General features: G+C 43.4%; 1 protein-coding gene across 1 annotated transcript in view; it reads right to left on the reverse strand.

Annotated features, from left to right (window-relative positions):
• PPP2R5D (protein phosphatase 2 regulatory subunit B', delta) overlaps positions 1 to 21228 on the reverse strand; it is a 51037-nt gene that overhangs the window by 7497 nt on the left and 22312 nt on the right. The window contains exons 4-10 of the mRNA XM_015426264.1: positions 20815 to 21014; positions 20277 to 20387; positions 17159 to 17251; positions 12580 to 12710; positions 6743 to 6802; positions 6343 to 6451; positions 5726 to 5779 (exon numbers count right to left, since the gene is read on the reverse strand). Coding sequence (XP_015281750.1) covers positions 5726 to 5779; positions 6343 to 6451; positions 6743 to 6802; positions 12580 to 12710; positions 17159 to 17251; positions 20277 to 20387; positions 20815 to 21014 — 758 coding nt within the window. The remainder of the gene's footprint in view (positions 1 to 5725; positions 5780 to 6342; positions 6452 to 6742; positions 6803 to 12579; positions 12711 to 17158; positions 17252 to 20276; positions 20388 to 20814; positions 21015 to 21228) is intronic.

A 21228-nucleotide genomic window follows, 5' to 3' on the forward strand; every position in this document is an offset into this window, starting at 1 on the left:
GGAAAGAGATTGTAAGCTACTCTGAGTGAAGGGCAGGGTATAAATCCAACTCTTCTTCTTCTTCTTCTAAAAAGTCACTCAATCTCATATCCTTGACACTCAGAGATCCTACGTTTCCTTGACCTCTGATTTGTTTCTAGCCATACTTAATGACTCAGCATGTATACAGTGCTTAGAGTGTTCAAAGTGTATGCTATATGCTATAATTGTACAAAAACCTTGTAAGGGAGTTCAGTATTATTGTCTCCATATTGCTAGAAGGGGGGAAAGGCTGAGGCTAAGAGATACTATCTTCCCTGGTGAGCCAGCCTGGTGTCGTGGTTAAGAGCAGTGGACTCTAATCTGGAGAACCGGGTTTGATTCCCGACTCCTCCTCCACATGAAGCCTGCTGGGTGACCTTGGGCCAGTAACAGTTCTCTCAGAACTCTCTCAGCCCCATCGACCTCACAAGGTGCTTGTTGTGGGGAGAGGAAGGGAATTGCAATTGCAACCCGCTTTGAAATTCCTTAAGGTAGAGAAAAGCAGGGTATAAAAACCAATTCTTTTTCTTCTTCTTCTGCCTAAGGCCACGACTCACTGGTTCATAGAACACACCAGCGTTCAGCATCTAAACACAGCCTTATTACTTCTGTAAACTTCTGTAAACAAATTACTTCTGTAAACAAGTTCCTCCTCATCTGGCAGCGTTTTCCCTTCTCCTTCAAAATACCCAACAGGATTTGCATATTGTTAGGGGTGAAAGAAAAATAAAATGTAGAGGTAATTTGCATCAAATGATTTAATAATTAGTTCAGTATGTGGGTTTCCTAGATGCAGAGTCTCAGGGGTGGGGGGGCAGAGAATAGTAGCTGCCCTGCTTTTACGCCTTTACAGCAACAATAACAAATGAGTTGTCACTTGATGAGGAATAGGACTTTTACGGTGCTCATTCAGACATAACACCAAAGCATTGTTCAGTGCTATATGGACAAGCCCAGTGCGCAATGTGCTCTCCACTCTCCTTGCGCACTCAGTAGTCCCCTAGTTTGCCATTACATCCAAACCATCAAACTATGGCTTGTGCTCCCCTTCCAAACCAGCTCCAAACTGTGGTTGCATGTCCTACAAAGCCATCCGGATGCAGTAGACAAACCATGGTCCAATGGTTGGAGTGATAGATTAGCCACTAAGGGACTGGGGAGATCCAGATGCTCATCTCCACTCAAGCCATGACATTCACTGGGTGGCCTCGGGCCAATCACATCCTGTCAGTTTAAACTACCACAGAGGGCTGTTGTGAAGAGAAAAAAATGGGGAGGGGGACCCAGCTAGGCCATCCTGACCTCCTTGGAGGAAGGGCAAGTTAAAAATGTAAGACAGGTTTGTGCTGAAGCAGAAGCTGTTCATTGACTTGGGAGTTCAAAACCTGAACCAACAGATTAAGAAGCTGGACAACAAGCTGTGTATTTTTTACAACGGCCGGCTTTACAATCTATTTAAGTCAGCATTTTAGAATTAACTATATCTTCAGTTGATCAGCTGATGAAGACTACATTTTAATTCACATGCCTTAGTTTTAAAGACACTCTTCTTCCTTTATTTCAAGGATCTTTTCATTCTGGTAGGCTACTGTAATAGTAAATGGAAGCAAAAATATATGAAAATGGTATTCTAATAATCACTGGTAGGTTCTGATTATTGAGTTGGAGGGCTCTCATGCTTTCTTCAGGACCTCAAAAAGGAAGCTACACCAACAATTTGGAAATAAAAATGTCACTAATTGATTAGTAAAGGTAAAGGTTCCCTTGCTCGAAAGCCAGTCAAATCCGACTCTAGGGTTGCGGTGCTCATCTCCATTTCAAAGCCGAAGAGCCAGCGCTGTCTGAAGACGTTTCCGTGGTCATGTGGCCGGCATGACTAAACACCAAGGTGTACGGAACGCTGTTACACATTGATTACATTTAGATAAATTGCTTACTCAGTTAAAGGCAGCGGAACATGCAACTAAAAATTCTCTAATGGATTGACACCCCCAAGCATTTCCCATCTATGCTTATCTCAAACTCTGCAAAAAGGTAAACTTTGCACTACTTGGAAGAGGGAGCTGCCTTAGCTTCTAGCTTTGTTTTGACAGTTAATACTTCTGCAGAGCAGCACACTCACATGACGTGAACTTAATAATGCAAAAGCTGTCACCTACTAGTGCAGCAGCTTCAAAGCACGGCAAGGCAAGCACGAGGCAGGCAAGCTCGCCTGAGAACTCTCCGATGGCTGCTGCTGGATTAGCTTTCACACCAGCCCTAACGACACACAAATCCTGCAATCTGCTGGTCTCATTACATTGTTTAACGGCCCTAATTGAAGTATCTTTTTACCTAAGCTGCTATGCTTTCATAGAAACGTGCCAAGAATCTTCTCCACTGACACAGCCTGGTTTGTCAAGACATCAGTGCTATTAAAAGGCTTGTGGAGTTAATGAGAGCCACTTGCACGGGATTTCAACCAATTATGGCAGCAAATGGTCCCTATCAGCAGCAAGGACTGACAGGGCTTTTTGGAAGGGTGCCACTGTACTGTGCCGGAGAGGATAGATCAGGAACGTCTGGATATTCTGACCTTCCATTTTTCTGCCAACAGATCAAAACGTCATGGTAATTCCAGTATTTTAGAGAAGCAGGATGGTTGTGCATCCAACTTCAAAAGCATGAGGTACAAACTACTACTAGACTTGGAATGTGCACACTTTGGGGCAAATTTCAAGTTCACCTAACGGTACCTATAGCAGCAGAACAACCTTTGAGGCAATAGTAAAGAGTAAAGGGTCAAATAATCCACCTCTGGGGGGGATAGATTACCAGTTGTCTTCTTGCTGCACAATAAAGTTTATGAATGTTGCGAACACAATGACGAGAGCATCAGTCATATGAGTACAACTCATGTCAGCTCTAGCGCACACAAACAGGACAAGCTATCTGTGGATGTATGAAGCTGGTTTTAATTAACCAGAACATTAGTTCTCCTAGCCCAGTATTTTCTACCCTGAACTGGAAGACACTTAGATCTCCAACATAAATCTTTGCCAGGCCCTTGACACGAGAGATTTAACTGGTAATGGCAGGAATCAAATCTGAGTCTTTATGCATACTAAGTATGCGCATAGCCACCCATTCCCCAACCAATATGCTTTGCACAATACAAGAGTCATTTACTCAGATATAGCTGGCCATTTAATTTTAAGATTATGGTTTTCAAAGTCTAACACTGAAACACCAGTCAACTGCTATCATCTGCCAAACTGTTTATCGCTACCGACCTATGTTGTTGTGGCAGCTTAGAAACAGTTTGATCCTGTTCTCATGATGGCGCCATATGTAATCACGCAAGGAAAGCAGGAGAGGATTTCACAAGTTGGTCGCAGCATTAAAAAAGAACAGCAACAGCTACAAAAGCTGTTCATGTCAAACTTTCCTATTTTCCATTTCCAGCTCATCTCCCTAGTTTTCTGACCTGTTTTTACAATGCAAAACTAATTTTGTCCATTATTGGACTAATTTACTTACATTCTTTCTCATGGCAACCACACATTCTCCCCTTCCTCCTCCACCATCAACCTGGCACTTAGGTGCCCTGTAAAAATGACACCGGCACAATGGGAACAGTTTTCCCATAGCTTCTTCCCACACCAGTAGTCAGGATGGCAGTTGCAAGTTTCCCATGAGAACTCCATTCCACAGCACCGTAGGGGCCTGATTTGGATCAGGATGGTGGCCCAAGTAGAGGAAGGGTTAAAGCCTTCCTCCCCATGCTGTTTTCCACACTTTGAAATGGCCTTCAGGGGTGTTATCTGCCAGAGGGTGGGGCTAAACATGCAAATATTCAGTGCATGTGGAGTCCTTGATGGGGCAAATAATGTTCCCCCTTCAAGGTCATTTCAGGCCAGGAAAACTGTGTAGGTGAAAAGACTGAAGCTCCTTCTGTCCCCATGCTGTGGTCCTGATCCAAACTGGGGGCCCTGAACTCACAGTGGACATCCTGCTCCAAATCTCTGTGGCAATCACGTGTTACATGTAACTTCTAGTTTGGGCCACAGCTAAAGGTTCCCTTGCTTGAAAGCCAGTCAAATCCGACTCTAGGGTTGCGGTGCTCATCTCTGTTTCAAAGCCGAAGAGCCAGCGCTGTCCGAAGACGTTTCCGTGGTCATGTGGCCGGCATGACTGAACACCAAGGCGCACGGAATGTTGTTACCTTCCCTCTGAAGTGGTACCTATTTATCTACTTGCAATTTCCTGCTTTCGAACTGCTAGGTTGGCAGGAGCTGGAACTAGAGACGGGAGCTCACTCCATCATGCGGCACACTCAGGTCTCGAAATGCTGAACTACCAACCTTCCACAGCCTGCAGTTCAGCGTCTTAACCACTTGAGCTACAGACCTATAAATGCTGCACTAACACCACGGGATAATCTGATGGAAAAGGATCTATTATGGCCTGACTAGGGCACCATAGTACCAGGAAACAGCCCCCCCCCCCAGCTTAGCTGCCTGGGAATGACCATCTGGCAAGAAGGTAAAAGTCTCCATGTGAATTGACTTCAACCCAATTTGGATCACCCCTGCAGGAAAGGCAAAAAGAAGGGGGAGGAGGAGACTCAGAGCATACAATTACCTTCCTTTCCTCTCCTGTGAGGTAGGTGGAGCTGAGAGAGGTCGGAGAGAACAGTGACTGACCCAAAGTCACCCAGCTGGCTTCATGTGGAGGAGTGGGGAATCAAATCCGGTTCTTCAGATTACAGTCCGCTGCAACCTAACCACTACACCACAGACCTCTACCTTAGGCAAGGAGTAAGCAGGTCCTGACTCATCACAGGACTTGCACCTGTTAATAAATCAGTAAATCCATTGCTACCTACTCTCACACACTGAAGCTGGATCCAGAAACTACTTCATGGTTTGAGACTGGGACCCATTCTCACAGAATGGCTCGTGTGACTGGCAGGCAGTATGAAGCCTCCAGATTGGCCAGGTCCAGTATACATTTCAGGATCCTAGCCTTTGTCTGATCAAGAATGCCTTCTCCTTGCTGCACTTCAGGATCTAACTCACACTACTGACCTAAGGAACTAAACTGGAGAACACTACCTGCTAGTGCGAAATCAAGATACATTTGCAGCTACATCAGTATATGATCTTGTGATGGTTAATGAGTTTGTAGAAGAGATGAGCTCTTTGAAGAACTAATCTCAATGTTGGACAGCCACAAAGGAACACTTACTGGCTCAGTCAGGCTGCTGTCTTTCTCCAGAAACTGCACAACACAATATGCCAACTGCAGGAAGAACAAAACACAGTCAGAATTTTTCGGTCCTGGTATCCTACATGGTTGTCCACTATGTGAGACTGGATGCTGGACTAGATTGGTCACCGGTCTGATCCAGCAGGGCTCTTCTGGTGTTCTGTTTTGTGGGCTGGTTCCCCTAATGGTGGTGCCTTCTTGTGAAGCAAGGAGCTTTTGTTGTTGTTGCAAAAGGCTCCTGCCCAGCACTGCCTTCTCCTTGCTGCACTTCAGGATCTAACTCACACTACTGACCTAAGGAACTAAACTGGAGAACACTACCTGCTAGTGCGAAATCAAGATACATTTGCAGCTACATCAGTATATGATCTTGTGATGGCTAACGAGTTTGTAGAAGAGATGAGCTCTTTGAAGAACTAATCTCAATGTTGGACAGCCACAAAGGAACACTTACTGGCTCAGTCAGGCTGCTGTCTTTCTCCAGAAACTGCACAACACAATATGCCAACTGCAGGAAGAACAAAACACAGTCAGAATTTTTCGGTCCTGGTATCCTACATGGTTGTCCACTATGTGAGACTGGATGCTGGACTAGATTGGTCACCGGTCTGATCCAGCAGGGCTCTTCTGGTGTTCTGTTTTGTGGGCTGGTTCCCCTAATGGTGGTGCCTTCTTGTGAAGCAAGGAGCTTTTGTTGTTGTTGCAAAAGGCTCCTGCCCTTGCATCAGGGGAAGGCTTCTTGCACTGTGGGAAGGCACTGCCATTGGCAGAATGGATCTGTCGGATCCAACCCCTTGTCTCAAGTCATCACTACTGTTCTCTGAAAGCACTGCAGACGATTGTGTAGCATCAACTGCCAAATAAGAAACGGCTGATGTTTAAGCCAGCAATGTTCTCACAGTAATACAGATGTGAATCTGGCAAGTTAACAAGAAAGCTCTGACTGAACTTTACATGTCTAAAATACTTAGAAAGCAATACTTCCAAGAGTAAAGCCAGATAAACAGGGCCCTAGTCTGCCAGTTCTGGCTAAACAGTGAGTCTGAGGTGTTAACTAAATAAACCCCTTACCTGTGGGTGGTAGACGCTCAGAGATTTCACCTTGTGTAATGGTAATAAAACCCGGATGAGGAACATCTTGTGCTCTTCCTTCAGAGGCAAAGCAAATCCATTGATTATACTGAAGAGAAGGAAGAGAACTGGTAAACACCCACAATTCCTACATTGTATGTATAAGCATGCAGCCACAGATCTGTTCCCAGACCCTGCTTGGAATTGCCCCCATCACCAGGAAGTCCTGCAGGAAACATCTGTAGCGCTCCCAGGGACCCATTCTTCCAGTTCATAGCATGCTTTCTTGGAAGAAGCTTAGTGTGGAAATCCCACATAATTGCCTGAGAAATAATCACCCAACCCTGTCAAAGACATTTCTACAAAAATGGGAAGAACATGGAGAGACAGATTCTCTTACCTTCCTAAAATCTCTAGCAGCTCTGCAATTCCATTATGATGCTCTGTCTCATAGATAAACCTGATTAGAAAGAAGTCAGTCAAGCAAAGAATGCAGGCTCCCTGTGTACATACGTGGAATACTTGCACATGGAGCCCTCCCCCCAGCAGATTTTTTTAAAAGCCCACACATCCTGTTCTAAGGAACATTCAGTGTCTGTGTACTAAATAAATGTGGATGCTCCTAACAAGGAATTCAGTTACTATGGGGAAAAGGGTGAAAGACACTTTTCAGCTTCAATGTAAAGCCTCTGGATGAGGTCATCCAGAGATTTGGGCTGAGTTGCCACTAATATGCAGATAGCACTCAGCTCTTATCTTTCACTTCCAGTGGATCCCAGGGAGTTTTGGAATGGATGTGAGCTAACAAACGAAAACTTAATCCCAACAGAACAAGAGGTGCTACGGATGGGGGGGAACTGGACCCAGAAAATAAGATTATTGTGTTCTGGATGGGGTTTCACTGCCCCTCATAGCTTGGGAGTGCTGCTGGATTTGGGCATCCTGTTGGATAAACAGGTGGCGGCAGTGACCAGGGGCGCCTTTAACCAGCTATAGCCCTTCCTGGGGGGGGGGGTCTTGCCACTGTGGTACATGCCTTGATAACGTCTAGATTAGACAAGTGGGAACCCACGAGAAACTTATGGGGAGGGGGCATTCTGCCTCTCACTGCTCCATCCTGCCATCCCATCTTACTCTCTCTCCCATACCTGTCACTCTCTCTGCCACCCTCCCTGCGCCATAACTCTTTCTGCTACCTATTCCATCACTCTCTCTTTTTACCCCCTACCCCATCACTCTCTTTCTCTCTCTTTCTGACCCCCTACCATAGCACTCTCTTTTTCTGTCTGTCTTCCCCCCAGGCTCCCCCCACCCCGCCACTCTAGGTGGCTCACCTTGGTGAGCCAGCAGAGTCTCCCTCCTGCCCTGTGTTTTTGCCGAGCTGTTCTGGGTGAGCCAGCACTCTTCCCTTTCCCCTCCCCCTGCCTGTCCTGGTGGTTCGCTTAAAACTGCTCCAGGTGACCCACCCAGGCTTGCCTGGCATGTGTGCAGATGCTTTCTTATTTGGGGGAGAGTTTAAACCCCCCAATTTTTTATTGTCATGTTTTCCTGCAAACCTAGGGGGTCCCATATTTGCTGAAATATCCGTTTAGCACAAGTGTGCTCCCATCTGTGGAGTCAGATATCCACAGATAGGGGGCACACTTGAGAATTAGATATATAGATTACTGCAATGCACTCTATGTGGGGCTGCCCTTGAAGACTGACCAGAAGCTACATCTGGTACAGAACGCTGTGCCCAGAATGTTGACTGGAGTGGGTCATATCTCTCCAGTCTTATTCCATCTACACTGGCTCCCAGTTTGTTTTTGGGCCCGATTTAAGGTGCTGGTATTGACATATAAAGCCATATATAGCTTAGTCCAGCATACTTTAAGGACTGCCTTCTCCCATATGAACCTACCCTGTCCACTCAAATAATTTTCAGAGGCTCTGCTTTGGGTGTCTCCACATTTGAAGCTAAATGGGTGACAACCTGAGACAGGGCCTTCTCAGTCACGGCAGCAAAACCTGGGGATAACCCCCCCCCCCCGGCCTGAGATCAGTCTCGGTCTATTGTTGTCTTCCGCCAGTGGACGAAGACTTCTTTGCTTTGTTTGGAATCATGACAATAATTGTTACTGGCTCTCTTCCCTAGTTGTGGTGTTAAGTGTATTTATCACTGTCTTGCTAAATAAAATAAAATACAATAAAATAAAATAAAGGGAGCAGGGGAATTCTGCAGGGCTGTTAACCAATGAAGCCAGACTACTAGGAGTCCCCCTTTGGACCTTCTGTCTGGTACTATTCACATACTTCCACCCTTCTCTCTGCAGTCCTACAAGCCACATATCTTTTTAAGTGGATACCTCATGTATATGTATATGTCTCATGATGAGGCTGTGGGCTATGCCATGGAGGGCCACCCAAGACGGACAGGCCACAGCAGAGAACTCAGACCAAGCGTGATCCCCTGGAGAAGGAAATGGCGACCCACTCTAGTATCTTTGCCAAGAAAACCCCATGGACAGTATCAAAAGGCTAAAAGATATGATGCTGGAAGATGAGCCCCTCAGGTCGGAAGGTGTCCAATATGCTACTGTGGAAGAGCAGAGGGCAAGTACAAGTAACCCCAGAAAGAGTGAAGCGGCTGGGCCAAAGCCGAAAGGACGCTCAGTTGTGGATGTGTCTGATGGTGAAAGGAAAGTCCGATGCTGCAAAGAACAATACTGCATAGGAACCTGGAATGTAAGATCTATGTATCAAGGTAAGCTTGATGTGGTCAAAAATGAGATGGCAAGACTGAACATCGATATCTTAGGAATCAGTGAACTAAAGTGGACAGGAATGGGCGAATTTAACTCAGAAGACCATTATATCTACTACTGTGGCCAGGAATCTCGTAGAAAAAATGGTGTGGCCTTTATAGTCAACAAGAGAGTGCAAAAGTCAGTACTGGGATACAATCTCAAAAATGACAGAATGATTTTGGTCCGATTCCAAGGCAAACCATTCAACATTACAGTAATCCAAGTCTATGCCCCAACCACTGATGCAGAAAAGGCTGAAGTAGACCGGTTCTATGAAGACCTACAACACCTCCTAGAACTAACACCAAAAAATGATGTCCTCATCATCATAGGGGACTGGAATGCTAAAGTAGGAAGTCAAAAGGTAACCGGAATAACAGACAAGTTTGGCCTTGGAAAGCAAAATGAAGCAGGGCAAAGGTTAACAGAGTTTTGTCAAGAGAACACACTGGTCATAGCGAACACCCTTTTCCAACAACCTAAGAGGCGACTCTACACATGGACATCACCAGATGGGCAACACCGAAATCAGATTGACTATATAATTTGCAGTCAAAGATGGAGAAGCTCTATCCAGTCAGTAAAAACAAGACCTGGAGCTGACTGTGGTTCAGATCATGAGCTACTCATTGCAAAATTCAGACTTAAACTGAAGAAAATTGGGAAAACCACGAGGCCATTCAGGTTTGACCTAGATCGCATCCCTGATGAATATACAGTAGAGGTGAAGAATAGATTCAAGGGTCTGGATTTGATAGATAGAGTGCCTGAAGAACTATGGACAGAGGTTCGTGACATCGTACAGGAGGCAGCAATCACCACCATCCCAAAGAAAAAGAAATGTAAGAAAGCAAAGTGGCTTTCTGATGAGGCTTTACAAATAGCAGAGGAAAGAAGGAAAGCGAAAGGCAAAGGCGAAAAGGAAAGATTTACCCAACTGAACGCAGATTTCCAGAGAACAGCAAGGAGAGATAAGGAGGCCTTCCTGAATGAACAGTGCAAAGTAATAGAAGAAAACAATAGAATGGGAAGGACTAGAGATCTCTTCAAGAAAATTGGAGAAATCAAGGGAGCGTTCCATGCAAAGCTGGCCATGATAAAGGACAAAAACGGTAGGGACCTAACAGAAGCAGAAGAGATTAGGAAAAGATGGCAAGAATACACAGAAGAACTATACAAGAAAGACCTCAATGTCCTTGACAAACACGACGGTATAATCACTGACCTTGAGCCAGACATCCTGGAATGTGAAGTTAAATGGGCCTTAGAAAGCATTACTAACAACAAAGCTAGTGGAGGTGATGGTATTCCAGCTGAGCTATTCAAAGTCTTAGAAGATGATGCTGTTAAAGTTCTGCACTCCATTTGCCAGCAAATTTGGAAAACGCAACAGTGGCCACAGGATTGGAAAAGATCAGTATACATTCCAATCCCAAAGAAGGGCAATGCCAAGGAATGTTCAAACTATCGCACAATTGCACTCATATCACACGCTAGCAAGGTCATGCTCAAGATCCTACAAGCTAGGCTTCAACAGTACGTGGATAGAGAACTACCAGAAGTACAAGCTGGGTTTCGAAGAGGTAGAGGAACGAGAGATCATATTGCCAACATTCGCTGGATTATGGAGAAAGCAAGAGAGTACCAGAAAAATATCTACTTCTGCTTCATTGACTATGCTAAAGCCTTTGACTGTGTGGATCACAACAAACTATGGCAGGTCCTTAAAGAGATGGGAGTACCAGACCACCTCACATGTCTCTTGAGAAACCTGTATAAGGGCCAAGAAGCGACAGTTAGAACCGGATACGGAACAACTGATTGGTTCAGCATAGGAAAAGGAGTACGACAAGGATGTATACTGTCACCTTGCTTATTTAATATATATGCAGAGTACATCATGCGAAATGCTGGCCTGGATGAATCACAAGCGGGAATTAAGATTGCTGGGGAAAAGATCAACAACCTCAGATATGCAGATGATACCACTCTAATGGCTGAAAGTGAAAAGGATCTAAAGAGCCTCTTGCTCAGAGTAAAAGAGGAGAGCGCAAAAGTGGGCTTGAAGCTCAACATCAAAAAAACTAAGATCATGGCATCCGGCCCCATCACTCCTTGGCAAATAGAAGGGGAAGTCGTGGAAGTAGTGACAGACTTCACGTTCCTGGGATCCCAGATCACCGCAGACTGTGACAGCAGCCATGAAATTAAAAGACGCCTGCTCCTTGGGAGGAAAGCGATGGCGAACCTCAACAGCATGATAAAAAGTAGAGACATCACCCTGCCAACAAAAATACGCATGGTCCAAGCAATGGTATTCCCAGTAGTCATGTATGGCTGTGAGAGTTGGACTATAAGGAAGGCCGAGCGCCAAAGAATAGATTCTTTTGAACTATGGTGCTGGAGAAGACTCTTGAGAGTCCCTTGGACTGCAAGAAGATCAAATCAGTCAATCCTAAAAGAAATCAACCCTGACTGTTCCCTGGAAGGCCAGATAATGAAACTGAAGCTCAAATACTTTAGCCACCAAATGAGAAGGGAGCACCAAATGAGAAGGGAGCACTCACTGATGCTGGGAAAGATTGAAGGTCAAAGAAGATGGTTAGACAGTGTCATAGATGCAATGAACATGAAATTGAGCAAACTTCAGAGGACGGCGGAAGACAGGAAGGCCTGGCGGGATCTGGTCCATGGGGTCGCGAAGAGTCGGACTCGACTGTGTGACTGAACAACAACAACATGAACTGGGATGAAATTTTCTAAGGGAAAGAAGAAGAGATTGGATTTCTACCCCGACCTTCACTTGGAGTCTCAGAGCGGCTTACAAATTCCTTTCCCTTTCCCTCCCCGCAACAGACACCGTGTGAGGTGGGTGGAGCTGAGAGAACTCTGACACAAACTGCTCTTTCAGGAACAGCTGTGCCAGAGCTTGTGACTGACCCAAGGTCACATCAGCAGGTGCAAGTGGAGGAGCGGTTCTCCCAGATTAGAGTCTGCACACTTAACCACTACACCAAACTGGCTCTCTGTTTGGCTTCTATCATTGAAATCTCAGAACCTGGTATACAGTAACTGCCAGGGAGTCTTTTACAGGAGGTCTCTCTATTAGTCCCCATAGCCCTACACAAATAAACCAGATAAGCTACTTGTCTGGATCTCTTTTCTGTGTCTAATAGTGGGATGTTCTGACAGATAAGCCAGAGGAAAACAAGAGAGTAACATGACTGCATATTCATTCTTGGCTTTTAGTGGATACTTTGGAAATACCACACTTTAAGATTACATTCCCTGATTTCCCCTAGCAATGGTCATTCCTTTGACAGCCATTAACTTGCTATAAGGCTAAGTGGGACCAAAAGGAAAACTAGTCAAGCCCCTTGAACCAGGATAGGATCCTCTGTATTCAGGTACTCCCAATAGATTCACCATTATGTGGAAATGGTATTACCTGTAAAATATATTGTTGATCTGCCGCCTTATATACGCTCGGAGGCCCAAGAACTTCCCATAAATCCTATGCAAAATGGTCTTCAGGAAGTCTCGCTCTCTGGGATCTTCACTGTCAAACAGGTCCAGCAACTGTAGAAGGAGGAATTAAGTCAGACAGCTCCATCAAGACACCTGCATAACAAGGGTGCATCCAAGTGATACTTTACTGCTTTTCATCAAAGCAGTGAACAAAGGAAAAATGATTAAGCATTATTAACATTTCTCAAACACATTAAAAACAGCATATATATTAAAGAAACACCGTGGAAAGATTAATACAGAACAACAGAGGGTCAACCAAAAGTCAAAGATGTGGACGATAAATCTTATCTACCAAAGATAATCTGAAACAAACAGGTCCTACATCTTTGCAAAAAACCAAGAGGATACTAAAAATATTGCAAGAGAGGGAGAATCTCAACGTTCTGGCACAACTGCCTAGATAGATCTACTCCTACAGGCCAATCCTGCCTCTATAAGAAAGCAGGGCTTCTCTGTTTTGTGCATGTGTGCTTAACTACAACTGTGGGCATTTTGCAAATACTTTTTTTTTGCACTTGCACTTGCACCATTATAATGTTACTTCAGTCTGGGGATGTGAATGCCCAGAGAAAATCCAGGAAAAAGATCAGGGGGAAAAATTCTGCCCCCTCTCCTCCAAGACCTTTCTTGGGAAGTAGGGGGGATGGACTCCTATGAAATATTTTCTCTTTTCGAATGAGTGAAATCTTCTTAAAGACAAGGTGGGCATGCTACAGACATATACAGTTTTTAAATCCAAAATGCATTTCTGCACGTAGAAAGATATCTAATCTTCATGAGGGGGAGCATGCAGGGCTTTCACTGCTTGCATGCCTTCTGTTGTCCATTTGACCTGACTCTTGATCTTTTCATCTCACCCTCAAACCACTCTGACACACATACCCACAGATTGGGTAACAAGACGCTTACTGCCCTCTCTTGCTGGAGGGGGAAAAAAAGATAAGGAAGTGGGGCAGAAACTGCATCAAAGCCTCAGAGGAGAACTCTGAAAGTTCCATTGTGAACTGAGCTCTCTCTAACCAGATAGCAAAAACGAAGGTAAATGTGATCAGCTTGCAGGTATATTTGAAATTTTGACTGGAGAAAACAAAGGCATTTACAACTTTTGATTTCCACAAATATGCCAAATATTAAAATTTTATATCCTAAGTAAGTTATAAAGTATGTATTTTATGCTGTTAAAGCAGTAAAAAAATAGTTTAGGTTTGATAGAACAGGAAGTATTGCATATGTTTCCCCCCCAATTTTTTGTTTTTTTCCTGTGAAAAACAGCCCCCCCCTGAAATTTTACATCTTTACTCCAGACTGCTCAGCCTAACTTATGTCAGTTGCATCCTCTTCAAATAAATCTAAGGTGGTAAGGAACTCCACATAAATCTCCAAAATACAGTATTAATTTTATAAATATATCTACAAGGTATGTGAAAAGGAATTGCATGTAAAACATACGTATCTTAGGTATAATCAGGGGTCATTTCCTGCAGGAGCGCACAGGAGCGGAGCTCCGACAGTAAAGAGCCCAGGGGGCGGGCACATGCAACAAGCCCCACCCCCTGCTCCCAGCAGCCCTCAGTCAGAGCAAGAAGCAGCCAGGTAAGTCGCAGAGCTCCCCCCGGCCCCCCAGTCCAAAGGCACCTTTAAGACAAAGTTTTATTCAGGTACAAGCTCTCCCTCCACTGCCAGGACAGATCTGCACGTGTCCCCCCCCCAATAGCTAGCAAACCAAAAGAGTCCAGTGGAGCCTGAGCGGTGTGTGGTGCCTTTGGACACACTTCCGGTGATGTCAGGGGGTGTGGCATATGCAAATGAGCTATGCTAATGGATTATGCTAATGAGCTCCTGCCCCTCTTTTTCTACAAAATGACCCCTGGACCGTATAATATTCATTTTGAAGGTATTTTTCCCATAAAGACAAGTTTAAGGTTGCCCATCTGTTTAAATCCAATGATATATCAGCAAACAGCTTGTTGCAATATAGCATAATCATATGCATAACATCTCCAGGAATCACTATTCTAAGGTAAGTAATGACATTTGGGCACCATCCAAAAATGCCCACAGGCAAATACACTCCATGATGATACATTGTCTCCCAAGGGCATTGACTCAGATATTTGTCCAGTTAACTGAATAGCCAGACAAGTCTCCAAAGGTATTAACCACATTCATTAATGTGGTTCCAGGAATGGCTGAAGTTTTGAAATAAACAGTAAAAGATCATCTGCATAAAGAATCATCTTGAATTCCACAGAGTTATGTACAAATCCATGAATATTATTATTTTGTTTGATGGAACAAGCCAGAGGTTCCAGGCATAGATTAAAAATAAGAGGAGAAAGAGGACAACCTTGTCTAGTACACTTTTCAAGAGGGAATGGCACAGAAAATATGCCATTAGTCAGCACCCTGGATCTGGGAGACAGAGAATTCTAATCCATTTCAAAAATTCTTGAGGAAAATTGAATTTAGTCAATGTAACAAAGATATATTTCCAGTATATTTTGTCAAAACCTTTTTGAGTATCATATGAGAGAATACCAACTTGATCAGATTTCTTATTATTTAAAGAAATGAAGTGACCAGCCTAAGATTATCAGAGCCTTCCTTACCTCGTATAAATCCTACCTGGTCTACACGAATCAGAGCTGTAACAACCTTTTGAAGCCTGTTTGCAAGAATAGCCATTAATACCTACATTCATCAAATAGGTTGAAATTTTGCACACTGAGTCAATATGATCTCTGCCAAGTTTTGGAATCATAATGATATGAGGATCATATAATGATGGTGGCAATGAGCCAGACTCAAAAATCTTGTTATGTAATTGATATAGTTTTGGAATTAAAAAATCTGGAAAGGTTTTATACCATTCAACAGGCAACCAATCTGGACCTGGAGATCTGCCAGTATTCGTATTCATTATCACTGCCTTAATTTCATCCATATAAGAAGCTGTTGCTGAATAATATCCAAACATCAAGGTGAGAAAAGAATGTTTTCAAATCTTTTTCTGAGAGTTCTTTCCCTTTACTGTACACTTCAGAATAAAACTTATAAAACTGTGAAAAATTCCACAAAGAAATCCCAAGAATCTATATTTATCTACTCACAAGCCACCAATAAGGCAAAATTCAAATGGTGACAAGCAATCCAGAAAAACTAGAAGTCTTTAAAGGTCTTGGACCCACATACCTGTAGGACTGCGTCTCCTGTTATACGCCACTGTAACAGCTTTGCTCTTTTGAGCACAGCCTTCTATTGGCAACTGCCTGTTCATGTACATTCTGTGGTGGCTCCCATCTTGTGGAATGGCCTGCCTGAGGAGGTCCAGAAGACTCCCACATCTCTATCATTCCACAGAATGTACAATACAGAAATGTTCAGGAGAAGATTTTCTGAAACGGATTAGAACTGTAGTAGAATGCATTCAGGAAGGTGTTTTTATAAAGGAATAGGATTGTAGTCTACTGCAATGTTTACTGTAGGTACCTTCTTATTTTTACCACATTGCCTTCCACCCCTGCAATCCACCTTCTGCATTGTTTAGAGGGGTATCTTGCCTTAGACAATGTGTTGTTCTCATTGTTTTCTAATTCTATAATCCTAGTCCTATGGCATTGTTCACTGGCTGTTTTATGCAGTCTGACTCCATTGTTTTTATGTTCTGTATTCAGCCTTGATTCTTAGTGAGAAAGGCAGGCTATAAAGTAAATAAAATAAATAGAAACAAAAAGAAAGCCAAAGGAAAGTACACGATCCCGTGAGTCTCTGTATGACAGTTATTTGCTAAAATGAATTTTAAAAGTAACAGGAGAGGTACAGTCAAGAAGCCCACTGCACCAAGATCCTTTAACAATGTTACTTTTCACTCTTCATACTTTACAGATTCTCAAGGGAACATTGGACTTGTTCTTTAAAAGCCTCATCCTTTATGACAGTCTTCTTTTTCAGCTATGTTGCAAAATGACATGGGGGGCGGGGGTTTTCTAGACAGAAACTTTTTAGAATTTTTTAAATTAACAAATCAACAATAAAATACAAACTTTAAAGACATCAAGAACAAGTGGAACAATTCCTTAGACAATCTACAGCATATAAGAAGTTTACCATACCCCCAAAAAGAAGCAGTTTAAGGCAGATAATCCTAAATGAAGCAAGTAAAACAAATAGCAGTAGGAAAAAAAAGAAATTGTTAGAGAGGAGCTCAATCAGACCTTCATGATGTTGAGATTTGGTCACCACAGGAGGATTAAAAAAGAAGCCAAGAGGTGTAAGTAGAGTTAGAAGGGAGAAGTTCCTTGTCCGTCATATATTGCAACCACAGAGTAAGTTGTAGTGGTACCGGATTGGTGTCGATTCAGAGCGTCAGTTATCTTACTCATAATAAATTGGTCCCATAGTTTGTCTCTCCAGACTGCCAATGTTGGAGAGCTAACGCTCTAATTTTAAAAAGGCCTGGGGCTAAAGCAAGATAAAAGAAAGCCTTAGCTACTTACCGACAATACAAACTTCTGGTCAATATATTTCTTGGCTACGTTTGGCTGGAAGTCTGGTGACTCCAGGAACCTTAGGAAAAATTCATACACCAACTAAGAAGGGAGAAAGAAAATGGAAACAAAACCAAAATGGATTCTGTGATACAAGTATAGTACTTTCTACTGATTAAGGTATTTATTTAGACTTATATCCCATTCTCCCCATATCGTATGCTCAGGGTGGTATCAACATATATGTATCTGCAATTAATGCAGATTTACAAATTAAAACATATTACAATAAACAATTAAAATCCATAAAATCATCAGCCTTAATTTACTAAAATCATCAGCATTTAAAAAAACAATGCGCCTCAACCGCAGATAGTGCGGTTCCAGTCTGGCTTTCGGGCTCTGCAGTCACTGGGGGGGGGGGAGGCCTAACCAAAATGGATGCCCGCTGCCTCAACTAAAGGCCTGGCAGAAAAGCTCCGTCTTGCAGGCGTTGCCCTTTTGCCTAGACAAACGATTGCACGGTTGGCTCAATCTTGGCTTTCAAATGACAATCTTACAGCTACAAGCATTTCTACCAATGGTGGTTCTGATCAGTCCAGCAGAAGCCCCAGACTGTGCTTTGTAGCACAAAAATAATTGTGGCACAAAAGTAACTGAGGCTACATAAAGCTTATGACCAGGCTTTGCATATCAAGCAGCACTAAACACCTGTTTGCCAGACATTTCTCTAAAAAGGTTATGGGTAGTTGCTTGGACACGGGTGAGCTCTTCCTTGCTCAAGCCCCAAAACAGGGTCAAATAAACCCTCCCCTCCACTTGGTGCTTCCCTTAATATGTGGTATAGAGGCATTTTTCCAAGCCACGGAGGTATTTTTCACCCCAAAGTTATCCACTAGGGACATGAAATCATGTCACTGGCCCACACATTCCTATTGCCTTGGACACGCACAGCTTTGGACCTGTGATTAGCAAGAGCTTTACCAAACCATTACAATTATATATCTGCCACCTGTGCAAAGGTTCAGCAAAAAAAGCAGCTTCCTTACCTTTGGGAGGTTCTGCATGATTTTTTTTAAAACAACCCTGATACCAATGTATGGCCCAAGGGAGCCATGCCAACAGAGGATGCTGCATAACATTCTGCTGGTATCAACAGGAATTCTCAGCATATAAAAGCTGGTCAGTGACTAAATCTTAAATGTGCAATAAAACACAGAAGCACACTTGGTATTAAAAAAAGGCAGAATTCTAGGACAGCTGCAGTAGTTTGTTACAGCAAAAAGAATGAAGAGCCCTGTAGCATCTTGAAGATCAAAACATTTATTGTGACAAAAGTGTTTATGGGCCAGAGCCTATTTTGTCAGCCACAGGACTCAACTATGTAGAGTATCTAGAGAGTGCCAGAAAAATACAAACATTTAACAGGGTGGTAAAACAGACAAATGAATTAGTTCCAGCTAGTCCTGCAAGTAAGTCTGACCTAAGTGACAACTATTACAAAACTTTCTGCTTGGCTGACTGGAACCAATTCTTAATTACAGGAGAAAAAAGCAACTGGCTGTTACAAGCCTGAACTCTTACTGCTTTTATGCTTGGATTAAAAAAAAAGAAGCTTTTCCTTAAAAAACAGTCAACGTGGTTCACAAAAATCCCCCAACAATGGGCTATACCCAACAATTTATTTTCATCAACATAAAGAGTCTTAGGTGGAAAGATTGTAACAGAATCCAGTGCTGTTTGTATCATACAACATATAATTAACTTCTGGAATTCACTGCCACAAGATGTGTATAGGACAACTATCTTAGCAGTGCAATCTGAAGCAAAATTACACCCCTCTGAGCCCATTAAAGTCAATGAGCTTAGAAAGACATAACTTTGCTTAAGACTGCACTGTAGACAGCTTTTAAATATGATCAGACAGATCCATGGAAAACAGGTCTATCAAAGACCATGACAGCTGAATGAAACCTCCATGTTCAGAGACAGTATACCTCTGAAAACCAGTTGTTGGGGGGGGCAGCAAAAAGAGGCTTTTGCATTCATTCCCTTCCTGAGGGCTTACAAGAGATATCTGGTGGATCACAGTGAAAAAGTTTGCCAGACTCAGATGCAGATATTTGGTCTGATCTAACAGCACTTTTCTTATACCAATAATTTTTTAAAAAAATCAAAATTAAGTACAGCTGGCTAAAAATAAAATTCAGCCACATGGGCCGTTTATAAAAAAACTCTTATCTGAATAGTTTAATACACACCAATTAACAGCATTGAAAATATGCTGGCATAACTAAGTTTGCTGGTGAACTTGAAACTTCGACTGGAAATTTGAAAATATTTCCAAAAGAATGAATTTTTTGGAACTGGATGGCTTATATGCAACAGTTCTTCAAAAATTATAAAGGAGATTATAAAATGGGAGTTGTGACAGAATGGGGATAAGATGATTATTGGTGCAGTGTAAACTTTAACCGGGGGGGGTGTGTGTAGTATCAGACAGATGCATGCACTGATTGGCACAGGTAAGGAGAGCTGAAACTGATGTCTCTTGAGAAAGCTTTTATCTTTCTTTCCTCAGCCAGCAGGAGAACAGACATGTCACAGGACCTCTGAGAAAGGAGTCAATGAAAAATGTAGGCAATTCATCTCAGCAGGGGCTTAATTCAATGATTAAAGACTTATATTAGCATACTGGTTTGAGTAGCAAGTCCATCCTTCGCAGCAAAGAGATTGATAGTGTGATCTTATGCAAGTTTACTTGAAAAGAAATTTGAAATCATAATGCTTGAAATCTAGCAAGTGGGCACAGGACTGCAGGATGAGGGGGGCTTCTAGGCACTGAATAGCTCCGAAGACCTCATCCCCCCTGCCCTGTCTCAAGTGGCTTTGCAGACAGGAAGGCCAGAAAAAACAGCATTTGCTAGGACTTGCTAATTGAAACTTCCTCCTGGAAAACCCAGTGTCCTCACTAATGCTTCCTCTGAGCTTTTGCTCACAGACATCACCAGATGGCTGCAGTCATTTCCCCCCTTTCGCAGGCAAACAGTATTGTCAAGCAATAGTTAGCTCTCCCACCCGAAGATGAGCCTACAGACCTCAGCTACCCAACCACCCTGGCCCTTACCTGGAGATGTGGCCAAGCAGCTTCTAGCGTGGGTTCATCTTCCTCAGGGTCAAACTCTGCTCCTGTTGGATTGGATGATGGGGGAAGCGTCCGGAAGAGATTTACTGAAAACTGACAAATGTGATGACAATGGTGGGTTCAGTTAGTGCTTTGGACATTTCTTTCCAAGAAGGATACTGCAAACCTGATATGCCTTCATTGTCCTCACAAACACCCCCTATTTTCAAAGCCAAGAATCAACAGAGCTCATGAAAAACCCCAGTCCCTACAGGGCTAATGGGATAAGCATCCCTTCACTGATCTATGTACAATTCTTCATCCACATTTCAAACCAATCAACACTAGTCACTTCCAGCCTGAGAAACAACAGACTGCTGCTGACAGGCCAGGCGTCATTCATCCATGATGTTAACTTTCTCCAGCTCCCAATGAGACTACACAATCACACCATTTTTTGTGCAGGCGCACAGAACACGGGTTCCTAGTCACTTGAACATCTGTCGCAAGAAGCAGCAACCAGAAGTCAGGTCAGTCTTACCATAATAACTGCTTCAGGGTAAATGGCCTCCGTCACAACATCCCGATTGTGTGTGATGTACTCTACCATTTCATTGAGACCTGCTCGCTTCACCTCTTTGAACTTCAAGTCACTGAGCGGGTCAGAGACAAAGTCAAAGAGGACGCAGCATTGCCGCAACTTCTGCATGAAGAGTTCTTCCCGTTCGTGAGGCGGTGCATCTGTGAGAAGCACAAAGGGCCACTTTTAGCATCAGCTCCTCTGATACAACGGGTCAGTCATATACCAATATCTGAAACGCATTTGAGGCTGAAACTCAGCTGACTGAACATGGCCTGTGTGTGGATGGGAACCCTTCATGGGAACCTTACGCACGCCTACCTTGAGTTCCACAAGGCAGGAGACTGAATAGACACAACATGATTTGTTTACAAT

Source organism: Gekko japonicus, unplaced genomic scaffold (genome assembly GCF_001447785.1).
Source record: "Gekko japonicus isolate JY-2015 unplaced genomic scaffold, Gekko_japonicus_V1.1 scaffold405, whole genome shotgun sequence".
NCBI classification, from domain to species: Eukaryota; Metazoa; Chordata; class Lepidosauria; order Squamata; family Gekkonidae; genus Gekko; species Gekko japonicus.